The sequence below is a fragment of the Sminthopsis crassicaudata genome, chromosome 4 (assembly GCF_048593235.1).
Source record: "Sminthopsis crassicaudata isolate SCR6 chromosome 4, ASM4859323v1, whole genome shotgun sequence".
In the NCBI taxonomy this organism is placed as follows: domain Eukaryota; kingdom Metazoa; phylum Chordata; class Mammalia; order Dasyuromorphia; family Dasyuridae; genus Sminthopsis; species Sminthopsis crassicaudata.
The window spans coordinates 113,951,014-113,965,327 of NC_133620.1; the positions used below are offsets into that span (position 1 = coordinate 113,951,014).

General features: G+C 33.9%; 1 protein-coding gene across 4 annotated transcripts in view; it reads right to left on the reverse strand.

The window, feature by feature from the left end:
- Positions 1–14,314, reverse strand: part of GPATCH2 (G-patch domain containing 2) — a 459,123-nt gene that overhangs the window by 94,797 nt on the left and 350,012 nt on the right. For 3 of the 4 annotated variants that reach the window (XM_074309180.1, XM_074309179.1, XM_074309182.1), the window contains one exon: positions 5,948–5,987. In XM_074309180.1, coding sequence (XP_074165281.1) covers positions 5,948–5,987 — 40 coding nt within the window. Of the gene's footprint in view, positions 1–843; positions 1,190–1,683; positions 1,827–5,947; positions 5,988–14,314 lie in introns of those variants that run through there. The other variant, XM_074309183.1, reaches the window with a different exon arrangement.

Consider the following 14,314-nt stretch of genomic DNA (forward strand, 5'->3'; position numbering starts at 1 on the left):
TCAGTTTCCCTAATTGTCTTGCCTCGGTTTCCCTGAATTGTTCTGCCTCAGTTCCTAATTGTTCTGCAACACCACCACCCCCTTCCTCCTAATCATGATGACCCAGATAAGAAGAAAGACCTTCTATCTTAGATATTATCAGAATGTTGGGTGTCTCTCCCCATTCTTTAATCCCAATTATCAGATATCCCCCATGCCTCCCCTCACCCTGTCAGAACCGGATTGTTAGTCCTATGTTCCCCCTTTTAGCATCCTGACTCTATCCCTACCTCAGGCTACCCCCTGTATCTGAGTCACATGTATATATGTCATTGAGAACTCAAATTGTTTGCTGGATTCTTGGAGACGATAGTCTCATTCAGCCCTGGGACCAAACCATGGATCCATTTGATCCCAGTAAATCTCTCCCTTTCAAATAAAATATTAAATACTCTCTAATTTCTATCTTGCCTCAATTTCTCCGGTATTACACTAAATACATATACACACACATGTATGTGTGTCTTTAAGTTCTAAAAGAACTGGCAGATTAAATTGCTAAAGAACACTAAGGAATACCATGGATGAGGTATTCTTAAAGACTGAAAAATTAGAGAGTCAGTACGAGATTGGGGAAGATTAAATACTGTACCAGTATTCCTGAGAGGAGGAAAAAAAACTGAAAGCCTCAAAACTTTAGATTAGTGAGTTTGACTTTAATTTAAGGGAAAACTCTAGAATGAAAGAGATGAGTATGTGGCATAGCTTCATCCAGATTAGAATGTTGCCACACTTTTCTTCCTCTCTCTCCCTCCTTTGTTTCCTCTCTCCTTCCCTCTCTTCTTTTCTTCCTTCCTTTCTTCCTTCTTCCCTCCTTCCTTTCTTCCTCTTCCTTCCTCCTTTCCTTTCTTTCTTCTTTGTTTCCTTCCTTCCTCCCTTCCTTTAATTCTTCTTAGTTTTCTTCCCTCCTCACTTCCTTTCTTAAATTTTAATGATAAATTTGATAAAATATTTCACATCTTTGTTGTAGAGAAGATGGAAAGATAGGAACCAGTAACACAATCAGATGGATTCATTCAGAATAGTCATTAATCATTCAATGTCAACCCAGTAGAAGTGGAGGGTCCCAGGGAATCTGTGTTGGTCCTGTGCTATTTAACACACTTATCAATTATTTTGGATAAAGACAAGGATGTTGTGCTCATCAAATCTGCAAGTGACACAAAGCTGTGAAGGTTACTAATAAGAGATTGATGACAGTTAAGATTTAAAAATACCTTGACAGATTAGAAAATGGAGGGAATCTAATAAGATGAACTATGATAGGGATAAATGCAAAGTCTTGAACTTGGGTAAAAAAATCAACTTCAAAAGTACAGTAGGCTTTGGGGTTAGATAGCAGTTTATCTTTAAAAGATTTTTTGACTTTTAGTGGACTCCACATTGGATGAGTACTCAATAGTGTGAGGTAACAATCAAAACAGTTAGAGATTATAAACAACAGAGGCTTAAGTTCTGGATACACATTAAGTTAGAGAGTTATTAAACCCTGGTTAGACTATATCTAGAATAATGTATTCACTTCTAGACATCATAGTTTTAAATCATAGTTTAGAAAATACAAAACCAAAAAACAATTATGAGTTGAGAGTTTCTAAAAAAGGGCAATTAATAGGATAAATTTAAGGAACCAGGGTTATTTACCTAGAAAAGAAAGCTCAGGGGAGACATGATCTATTTAAGTACTTGAAGGACTATTATGTAGAAGAGAGAACAGGCTTGTTTTTTTGTTTGTTTGTTTGTGTTTTCCTTCTTTCTTTCTTTCTTTTATCACCATATGACAGAACCTGGAGTAACAAATAGAATTTGCAAAGAGGCAAATTTAGGTCTAGTGTTAGAGAAAATTTCTTAAAAATTAGAGCTTTCCAAAGAATAAAAATGCTGTCTCAGAAAATGGTGGATTCCCTGTTTATAAGTCTTTAGGTAGATCCTAGATATCTATGACAGATATCACAGTGATAATAAAAGAAATGGTTTCAAACTCAAATAGAAACAGATTCCTATGGGCCACATATTGACTTAGGGCATATTGACAGGACAGGGCAGTTAAGTGCCCTAAGTGGCTAGAGTATCAAGCCTAGAATCAGTTTCAATCCTCCTCAGATACTTACAGGCTTTGTGACCCTAGACAAGTCACCTATCCTTGTTGCCTTGGCTTTCTTATCTGTAAAATAAGTTGATACCACAGTGCCAATGGAAGTAGATTGGCTATAGATAGACTGAATGGCTATTGAAATCTCTTCTACCTTTACATTTCTGTTACTATGAAAAGGACAAAGAATAGAACTTTGGGGAACTACCACCTTTTGAGTTCAGAATTAATAATAAGAAAAATTAGTGCTTTAAAGTTTGTAAAGCCTTATTATAAACTTGTGAGAGTGATGCTACAGGTATTTTCTCTATTTTACATATGAAAAAAATCAAGATTCAGAAACTTAAATGATTTACTCAAGGTCCCAGAACTAATAAGCATCAAATACAGAATTCAAACAACTGTATTAGAGGTTTGTCTCAAAGGCCAGCACCCTCTCCAGCATGTCATCATTCCTTTTAAGGAAGATGAAAAGTCCATGAATCAGAAAGTAGAAGCAATTAAATGTTTAAATAGGGAACCAGAAGAGTGTGATGCTTAATGAGGCCAAGTAGGAGAGAGTGTTCAATAATGAAATAATATAGAAAGGTTTGGTGATTAGACAATGATGGTATTTATCAGAAAAATACAGTGCTATGAACAATATGGAAGAAACAAAAGTGTTGACATGGACACAATAGATATAGACCACTTTCTGAAGAAGCTTAGCAGTGAGGATGGAAGCAGAAATGGGCTAGATGAGAATTGGGAGGATGAGCATGTTTAAAGATAGAAGAAGCCAGATTATAAGGAGATATTGAGGATACATGAGAAAGGTATGTAAACTATTGGAGAATCTTGGGGTAATCAAAAGAAATGGTGTCAAACTCAAATAGAAACAGATTCCTATGGGCCACATATTGACTTACGGCATAATGACAGGACAGGGCATTTAAGTGCCCTAAGTGGCTAGAGTATCAGGCCTAGAATCAGTTTCAATCCTCCTCAGATACTTACAAGCTTTGTGACCCTAGACAAGTCACCTATCCTTATTGTCTTGGCTTTTTTATCTGTAAAATAAGCTGAAAAAGGAAATGGCAAATGACTTCAATATCTTTGTCAAGAAATCCCCAAATGGGATATCAAGCAGAATCAGACATGACAAAAAATGATTAAACAACACTGTATTTTATTAAACATTCCCAATTAAATTTTGATGTAGTTGGCTGCTCTTGGGATTCAAGTTTGACTCCTCTGGTCAAAAGAATATGGGAACAATTATAAAGGGCTGAAACTTTTGAGTTAATGCACTGAGGTTGGATAACCGAGCACTTGAGGCTAATTACTGATTGGACAATAATCTATTAGAATATGCTTGGAAAATGGCCCTTCCCACTATCCTGTGCTGGCCCAATCATTTGGTATATAGAGAATTGTAGGAAGGACTAGGGGTAGAGTAAGACAAGCCAGGATCACTTCTGGGCGGGAAACAAGAGGAGAGGTCATGGAGATTCTGCTTCTATCCAATTTACTTTTACCCCTAAAGACCAAGGACTTTTGCTTATCCTGACTCTGGCTGATTCTAAGGTATCCACAGGGTGCTAACGCATTCATCACAAACAATGGTGGAGATAAAGGAATTATCCTTAACAAAAAGTAGGGTTATGTCTTTTACCAAAAGTAACAGAAATTGCGTGGTAACATTTTGAAGAATGGAAAGTTGGGAACTGAGGGAATTCATGTTAGATATTCTCAAACTTCTCAGAGAAGAAAGGGATAAGCCATCTGCTGTAAATATATGTGTGGTTGGGGGTTTGATGAGAGAGAAGAAAGTTTGGAATAATTGATAGGAAGAATGAATCAAAAAAGGACAGAGCAGGAATGTCAAGCAGTATACAAGACCAAACTAAGGTCAAAAACTGAGGTTATAAATATGTCAAAAGTGAAATTTTCTGTTTTTTTTTTTCTGTTGATTTTTGGCAGTATAGAAGCATAGTGTAAGAAACTTAATAATAGGAGTAGTATAGGAATGAAAATTAGTAGTAATTGGAGAATGGTCAAAATTCAAAGCAAATCAGAATTCTAAAGCAATGATCATTGAAACATTAAAATGGAAGACCATAGGGTCACTAACAGGTAAGGTCTAACATGAAAAAATGTTTATCATTTAAAATAAGAATATTAACAAAACCCTGATTTATGATTTTTACTAATTTTTTCCAGTTAAAATACACCACACACACACACATATTTTTTTTTTCCTTCACAAGGAAGACTGCCTGCAGATATAAAGGTATATTTTATCCCAAAACACATGGATTTATAAGGTACTTTTAGTATTACTCTAAATGATTTCCAAAGGATATAAAATCAGTTTTTGAAAACCATGCATTTTCGGAGAAAATATAAACTGACCTGATCTCCATTGGCAGAAGAGTCCTGTGATGAATGTAACATCACAAGCATTATACATGCCGGGACATCACCAGACTAGAAAGGTGGAATGTCTGAATTTTGTGGCCTGAATACAGAGGAAAAAATAAGTATTAAATTATAACTTCTACCTTTCAGCCTAGTTAGCATATCTTTTAAACAAAGCTATTTCCCCCATTAACATTTAATGTCAGGTATATATACCATATGAAAATTTTAGAATAACAATTACAGTAACCCTAACTAAGAAAAACAAAGTTTCCTTGTTCGAAACTTAGCTTAAAAGAAAATCTGCTTCATGAGAAACTACATGGTAATGTTCTTATATCCTACATCCTATTGTCTTTTCCAACCCCTCAATTCCATCAGCTCTGTTTATGTAGTTGGAACACAGGGAACATGATGCCACAGTGAGAAATGGTGAAGTCAGAAGCTTTAGGGAGAGAGATGATAAATTCCCTTCAGAACATGTGAGTTTGAAGTGTTGATGAGATATCAAAGAATGGAAGTTAAAAAAAATCTAAGTCCTGTGATTTTATAAACTATAAATAACTATTACAGAATACTTTCCAGCATTCCCCCTCTCCCTTTTAAAAAAGGTGTTTCCTCAATAAGCAGATCTTAAAAACAAACTAAAAACTTAGTATCTTTTGATGGTGAAGGAAACAATTCAAAAAGTGAATAAAGGTAAGTTAGCTCTTCCTCTGGGATTTGACATCTACTGAGCACAATATTTTGGTGAAATACAAAGCAAAGTCAAAAATATATTTACTTTAAAACATTATGAACTTTGTAAGTTCTTCTAATTAAGCCTGCTTCTAATTAAGAACTTGTATATTCAAGGGACAAAGAAGGTAGGTAACTTACTTTTTATATGTAGAAATTAAAACTGAAAAACAAGTTTCAGGTCCTTGCATTCAAGTTCTTGCATTGTCATACATATGAACAAGTAATTTTTTTTACCAAAGAAACCGTCTAGGAATGTACTATATCTTTAATTAAGCAAAGTATTTCTATATCTCATTCAAGTTCAAATTATTTGTTACCTTATCTCGTTTCTAAAAATCAAGCATTATTCTTTAAAAGACTTACTTCCGATACTTTGCTTTTTGAAACAAATGATAAGACTGACATCAAAGAATTACCATTGAGGTCAAATCAGTTAACTAAAGTAATCTAGAGTAAATCAGAACTCTGATTTTTATCAAGTATCATTCTACTAAGTGAATTAGCCAAAAGAGAATTTTCCTTTGCCAGTGAGGTTGATCTCTTCTATTTGAATCTATTTCTATTTGAAACCACCAGAGGGAAGGTTTATTTTTTATTCTTATAAAGCTGATCAAAGAGAGGCTTAAATATTGAAATAAATGGTGTGAACTCTTTCTTGATCAGATTGAGTCTTACCTGGCCATGCTCTGTCCTGGCCCCAGGGCTAAACCAATGACTGCAGGAAAAAAAAAACAAGGAGTTAGGCATGAACCTGACTAAAGCACATGTTGTCAGGTGTCACATCACCAACCTCTCTCTGCTTCTGGGTATTTTATTGTCTATCAGGAAAATGCACCCTTAAGCTATATTTTATTTTAATGGATATTTTATGTAACTAGAAGTATATTACTTCTTTAAGAAATATAAAATGTCTATAACCAAGCAATATTCAAATTATTAAAGCAAACTTTAGTAATTTCCACTTAATTATTAATTATGACTCAGTTCTGAAAAGAAACACACAAATTTTCCTATTCACTACAACTTTATTACAATACCATACTACAAATTATAATGTTTTAACTGCTATATTAAAAAAAACAAACAAACACCTACTATTATCTTCAAGAACACTGCAGATATGTCCCCATTAGAGTACACATCACTTATTCATGGGAAAGCTTTGTTTAAATCTATTTTCATGTTCAAAATAGCCAATGAGTGTTTCAAAAATGAGACATGAGTAGTATGGGAGTTCATGTCTCCAAAAGAATGGTTTTAATGTTGACTTATAAATTATTCAAGAATAATTTAATATTTCTAGATTCTGACCAAGAGTGAGTATATGGGGATGGCATCACCTCCACAATCATAAGGAGAACATGATAGCTGTCTCCAAATATGTAAAGAGCTGTCAGGAAGAAGAGCAATTAGATTAGTTTTGATTGGTTCCAGAAGGCAGAATTAGGAGCAATGGACATAAACTAGAGAGAAAAGATATTTAGATATATTGATAAAAAAGATTTAATACAAAATTGAGAAGTGCTCCTTTGGAAAGTGAAGGTCTGCTTCAAATGGAGATCTTTAAGCATTTGGTTGACCATTCCTCCAGTATGATGAAATAGGATTCTTTTTTAGGTATATGTTCAGGTAAATCTATTAAGTTCCTCTTGGTTCTGTAGATTAGTACTATATTCCTTGAATATGGCCAGTGGATTTGTAGATCATAGATACAGAATTAGAAGCACTTCTAGTCTAATTCTTACATTTTAGAGGTGAGGAAAATAAGTCTTAGAGAGATTAAACTACTTTCAAAATCACACAGGTAACAGATGGGGTTTGAATTCAGGTAACTTGGCCCCAAACCCAATGTTTCCTGGAGTGTTGTTTTTTGTATGCTTGTTTTTTTTTTTTTTTAAGAGGCAATCAGTTTAAGTGACTAATTCATGGGTTAAAAGTTGCCTTGAAGTAAAAGGAAGGACTAATCACAGGATATGGTCATGAAGGTATAGTCACCAGATAAACTGTTCTAAGTGGGTTAAATTTTTTCTAGCATGGGTAGAATGGCTTAGTCAGGCATCTGAATTCAGTAATTGGACAAACCAGAAAGGAAAGCTTCTAGGAAGGTTCTCTCTATACAAAGAACACTAAAAAGCACTATAAGAGTCCTAGCTGATCATTGAACTCTGGCTCTGAGCAACTCTGGTCTTAAAAAGATTGGCGTTAGTTTTGAAAAGTTCAGTTTTCCTAAAGACCTATGAACACAGCTAGAAACCTCCTAAAATGACTATATGAGAGGCAACTACATCTCCTGGTCAGACTGGGAGTTCTTAAGAGTTAACATCTGGGTATGCAAAGGGAAGTCCTAGATGTGAATCTTCTAATTAATACTACTTCTCAATTTCCCAGCTCCTATACAGCAGAGGTGTTGTCTGAACTAAATTAAAATGTAACTGGGAGATATTTAACAAAATAAAAATATAATAGAACAGAGATAACATTGTGCTTTAAAACAAAGTCAATATGTGGATTGCAGAGATATTTATGTATGGATTTATGGTCCCTATTTTTTTTTTTGAATTTGACACTGTTGCTCAACAAGAGAGGTATGAGTCATTGGCATCATGATTTTATTGATTTCTAGCCTAAAAGTCTCTTCTTCCAGAGTAAATATTTGAGATTTACACAAAACTGAAAAGGATTTTTTTTTCTAATTATGAGTAGAAAATTAACTTTTAGGGATTAGCTTATTTACTAAAACATACCTCTATAAGAAAATTGACTCTAATTCCCTTTGGATAATATTTGCTATGAATTAAAATAATTTAACATCCAATCCAAAGAACAAGACACTACAATTAAGATTCTTAATTCAAGTCTCCCAAAGTATATCTTTCAAAAACTATAATATTGCTTACAATACAGGTAGATGATTCTTTAAAAATGGATATTCAGTAAACACATGAAGTACTAAGTGGATTAGTCTAAAAATTTTATATATATATATTCCCTTCTCTCCTGACACTCACCACTCTGGTCCGGCTCTTATCACCTCTTGCCTTCATCATTGCAATTGTCTGTTGGTGGGTAAGCCTGACAAATCTTACCCCACTCCAATCCCTCCTTCATTGAGCCACTGAAATTTTCCTAAATAATTTTCCTAAAATACAGATCTCACTATGTCACCCCTACTCAATTCATCAATAAATCCCAATGGTTTCCTAGTACCTTCAGTAGTAAGTATTTGGCATTCAAAACTCTTCCCAACTTAGCCCCCTCCTACCTTCCCAATGTTGTTGTTACACCTTACTCCCTCATACATCTTTTTTCAGTCTAGTGACATGGTTCCCTGCCTATTCCATGGACAAAACAAGTTATTCTTTTTTGATACCCCCCATGCCTGGAGTAGTCTCCCTCCTCAACTCTGCTTATGGATTTCTTGGTTTCTTTTAAGTCCTAAACTAAAATTCCATCTTCTACAAGGATTCCTTCCCTTTGTTTCTTATTTCCTATTTATCTTGTGTATGGTTTGTTTCGAATATATTTATTTGCATGTTGTCACCAGGAGATTGTAAGCTTCTTTAGGACAGGGAGTAATCTTTTCTCTATTTTTGTATTCCCAATAGTTAGTTGGTACCTGGCACACAGTAGACATTTGTAGGCACTGATAGGTTTGGAGCTTGAAGGTTCTCAGTGGCCATCTTATTCTTTCTGCTTTAAATGATAGAATCAAGGCCCAAAATTACTAAGTGATTTGTCCAAGATTATAGAGGCAGTATCAAAGTTGCACAAAAGGAAAGTATGAGAAAAAGATGAGAACAAGACAAGAACAATAAATATTGTATGGAGAAGATAAAGTAGGTCGTGGTGGCTACCAGAGATACTGAAGGATAGAAGAAAAATATTTTAAAGAACCTCAAGATAGTGGAAAGAGTATTATATTTGGACTTATACAACTTAAGGAACTGGACTAAATAATCTTTGAGAATTTCTGATTCCATGATTTTCCTCTCAGACCTTAAATTATATATTATATCTCTTTTATGCTCATTTCCGTTTTAGTTTCATGTACTTTATTATTAAATTGTAAATTCTATGAAGGGAGAATACCTTCTTTAGCTTTCTATTTTTCCTATCTCTAGCACAATGCTTTGTAGATGGCAGTCACTAAGAGTATAATTAAATTTGAATATAATAATTTTGCATTATTTTACAATTCTACTTAGTCTAATCTGGACATTTTCTATGCCTACCATACATGAAAGAGGTTCTAATCAAACCAGAGTTTAATAGGTACTTCTTTTTGTTATGAACTCTAAAATTATGCTTTGATTGCTTTAATATGCCTGGTGACGTGGGAACTACAAGAGTTCTGCCTATAACTCTGACTTTAAGTGGTTGGTGAGGGCTCTAGATTTAGTTATGGATATTCTAAACAAAAGTCTATTGTAGGTCATACTATGAAAAGGTTTTCCCTCTTTTGTTGATTGGCTAAACGTATTAAGATCTTTTTTTTTTTTTTGATGATAGGAGGAATCCCATTTAAGTCCACAATGGAAAGATATTGCCTTGTTTTATATCTAATATATTTCCTGTGGGCTGTTATTGCTATATGTCTGAGCGCATCTTTGTGAAGGAAAACTTGAAAAGCTTAGTCTTTCAATGTGTATTCTAGTTAGGTGTTTATATATTTGTTGTTATTACTTGGTAGAAGATTTTTGTTGTTGTTGTTTTTATTGTTTTGGTTTTGGGAAGGAGGAATTTCGGGAATAGCTGCACTACCTCAATGTCACTAAGCTTTGAACTTAAATTTAAAAAGTACACACTTGGTTTGCTCTTAATTTCTGTCTCTGCTCTTGTGTCTTCTTCCTTCCCTCCTCTTTTCCTTTCATTTGTTAGTTCATTTGTTCATTCCTTCATTTCCCTTTCCTTCCTTTCTTCTTCTCTCCCTCCCTCTGTTCCTTCTTTTCTTTCTTTTTCAATATGAAAAGTAGACTGCAAGTCATTTAAGGACAAGGGTTCTAGGGTCGGTCCTTCCTTCCTTCCTTCCTTCCTTCCTTCCTTCCTTCCTTCCTTCCTTCCTTCCTTCCTTCCTTCCTTCCTTCCTTCCTTCCTTCCCTTTCCTTCCTTCCCTTTCCTTCCTTCCCTTTCCTTCCTTCCCTCCTTCCTTCCTTCTTATCCTTATGGCATATGTACTTTACCCAGTGCCTTTTATAAAGCATGCATTTAACAAATATTTGTACACTGAATTGAACCATTATGCAATTGTCTAACATAAGACATAATTAACAGTAATCTTCAGAAATTTGTCCTTAGTTGTTGCTGTCATAATTTCCTCTGCTGTACCTATTTAGTTGGATAAAAAAAGTAACCTTAGTATGGGACTTTAGATTTATCCTATTAAATTTAATCTTACTGGATTCAGACCACTTTTTAATTCTGTTGAGTTATTTTCAGGGATTATATTTTGGGGTTCCAATTCTGTTATGCAATATATTAGCTGTCTCTGACAAGCTTCATGTCATTTGGAAATTTGATAAGCCCATCCAGTCATTGATTAAAAACCTTGTAACAAACACTGTCAAGGGCAGATCTTTAGTAAATTCAACAAGCATGTGTTAACATGTTTGTAATAGGGAATTTTGTTTTTCTTGCTGTCTTCAATTAGGGGTTAGGAGGAAGTAGGATGTAGAGACAGTGCATCTTCATATAAAAAATAGTTTAAAACTAAGCAAATATGTACTGAGAACATACTAAGTGCAAGGCACTGTGTTAGATACTGCCTTGCCACCAGAAATCTCTCTCTAAGTTGAACTAAGGCCTATTAATACATTCTAAATATTTCTGATTTCAAGTGCTAGGAATATGATTCTATTTCCCATGCCTCCCATTTTGTCTATGAAGATACTGTAAAACACTGAAAAATGCTGTTCTGGCATCTTTTCTGAAGAAGGAAATGAAGTCTGGCATAATTTGAGCGGGAACTCAAACTGATTCTAAAGGCAGCATTTTTACAACTATACTACAATGTTTCTTTCCTCAGAGGGAGTTGTGAAGATAAAAAAAAAAAAAAAAAAGATGAAATGTAAAGTACAAACCTTAAAGTTTTATATGTATTTTCATTTTATTTTTAAATGATGAATTTTTAAATTTTTAACTGATGAATATGAGTTACCCTCTTAACAATAATCAACAAACAATGTGCTCAGAGCCTCTACCTCTCTACCCTCTTGTAGTCCTTTATGATATTCATATAAGCAATTAATTTTGGGCTTTAATTTTTCCCAATAACATTCTCTCAGGTCTGATTACTTTTCTCTTTAAAACAAATTATTTATTGATAACTTTTGTTTTCTTTTTTATTATATCTTTTTATTTACAAGACATGGGTAATTTTTCAGCATTGACCCTTGCAAAATCTTCTGTTCCAATTTTTCCCCTCCTTCCCGTTACCCCCCTCCACTCTAGATGGCAGGTAGACCAACACATGTTAAATATGTTAAAGTATATGTTAAATACAATATATGTATAAATATCCATACAATTATTTTGCTGCATAAGAAAAATAAGACTTAGAAATAAGGTAAAATTAACCTGAGAAATAAAAAATGCAAGCAGACAAAAACAGAGAGAGTGGAAATGCTATGTTTAGTTCGCACTCATTTCTCAGACTTGTTTCACTGGATTTAGCTTATTCTCTTCATTATTGAACAAATGGAGCTGATTTGGTTCATCTTATTGTTGAAGAGAGCCACATCCATCAGAATTGATCATCATATAGTATTTTTATTAAAATATATAATGATCTCCTGGTTCTGCCCATTTCACTCAGCAAGAGTTCATGTAAGTCTTTCCAGGCCTTTCTAAAAACATCCTGCTGGTTATTTCTTACAGAACAATAATATTCCATAACATTCATATACTACAATTTATTCAGCCATTCTCCAATTAATAGGCATCCACTCAGTTTCCAGTTTCTGACCACTACAAAGAGGGCTGCCACAAACATTCTTGCACATACAGGTCCCTTTCCCTTCTTTGGGATATAAGCCCAGTAGTAACACTGCTGGATCAAAAAGTACGTACTGTTTGATAACTTTTTGAGCATAGTTCCAAATCACTCTCCAGAATGGCTGGATGTATTCACAATTCCAACAACAATGTATCAGTGTTCCAGTTTTCCCACATTCCCTCCAACATTCTACATTATCTTTTCCTGTCATCCTAGCCAATCTGAGAGGTGTATGTGGTATCTCAGTGTTGTCTTAAATTTGCATTTTTCTAATTAATAATGACATGGAGCATTTTTTCATATGGCTAGAAATAGTTTCAATTTCTTCATCTGTAAATTTTCTGTTCATATCCTTTGACCATTTATCAATTGTAGAATAGCTTGATTTCATATAAATTAGAGTCAATTCTCCATATATTTTAGAAATAAGGCCTTTATCAGAACCTTTGACAGTAAAAATGTTTTCCCAGCTTATTGCTTCCCTTCTATCTGCATTAGTTTTGTTTGTACAAAAGCTTTTCAATTTGATATAATCAAAATTTTCTATTTTGTGATCAATAATGATCTCTAGTTCTTCTTCTGTCACAAATTCCTTCTTCCTCCACAGGTCTGAGAGGTGAACTATCCTATTTTCTTCTAATTTATTTTTATAATCTCATTCTTTATGCCGAGATCATGTACCCATTTTGACCTTACCTTGGTGTATGGTGTTAAGTGTGGGTCAATGCCTAGTTTCTGCCATATTAATTTCCAATTTTCCCAGCAGTTTTTGTCAAATAGTGAATTCTTATCCCAAAAGCTGGGGTCTTTGGATTTGTCAAACACTAGGTTGCTATAGTTATTGATTATTTTGTCCTGTGAATGTAACCTATTCCATTGATCAACTAGTCTATTTCTTAGCCAATACCAAATGGTGACCACTGCTTTATAATATAGTTTTAAATCTGGTATAGGTAGGCCACCTTCATTTGATTTTTTTTTTCCATTAGTTCCCTTGAAAGTCTTGACCTTTTGTTCTTCCAGAATGAATTTTGTTATTTTTTTCTAGGTCATTAAAATAGTTTTTTGGGAATCTGTGTTTTGTAGTTTTGCTCATATACTTCCTGACTTTCCCCTTGGCAGAAAGATTCTCAAATATTTTATACTATCGGCAGTTACTTTATATGGAATTTCTCTTTGTATCTCTAGCTGTTGGATTTTGTTAGGGATATATAAGAATGCTGATGATTTCTGTGGGTTTATTTTATATCCTGTAACTTTGCTAAAGGTGTGGAATATTTCTAATAGCTTTTTAGTAGAATCTTTGGGGTTCTCTAAGTATATCATCATATCATCTGCAAAGAGTGATAATTTGGTTTCCTCATTAGCTACTCTAATTCCTTTAATCTCTTTATCAACTCTTATTTCTGAAGCTAGCATTTCTAATATAATATTGACTAGTAATGGTGATAGTGGGCAACCTTGTTTCACTCCTGATCTTATTGAGAATGGTTCCAGTTTGTTCCCATTACATATGATGCTTACTGATGTATTTTAAATAGATATTACTGACTATTTTAAGGAAAAGTCCATTTATATCTTTACTCTTAAGTGTTTTTAAATAAGAATGGATGCTGGATTTTATCAAACGCTTTTTCTGTATCTATTGAGATGATCATATAGTTTTTGTTAATTTGATTATTGATATAGTAATTTATGCTAATAGTTTTTCCTAATATTGAATCAGCCCTGCATTCCTGGTATAAATCCTATTTGGTCATGGTGTATTATTCTGGAGATGATTTTCTGTAATCTTTTTGCTAATATTTTATTTAAGATTTTTGCATCAATATTCATTAGGGAGTTTGGTCTATAATTTTCTTTTTCTGTTTTCAACCTACCTGTTTTAGGTATCAGTACCATGTCTGTATCATAAAAGGAATTTGGTAGGAGTCCTTCAATCCCTATTTTTTCAAATAATTGAATAGGACAGAAAGGAATATACCTTTTTCTCAGCAGTACATGGCACCTACATAACATCTAACCGTGTATTAGGGCTTAAAAACCTCACA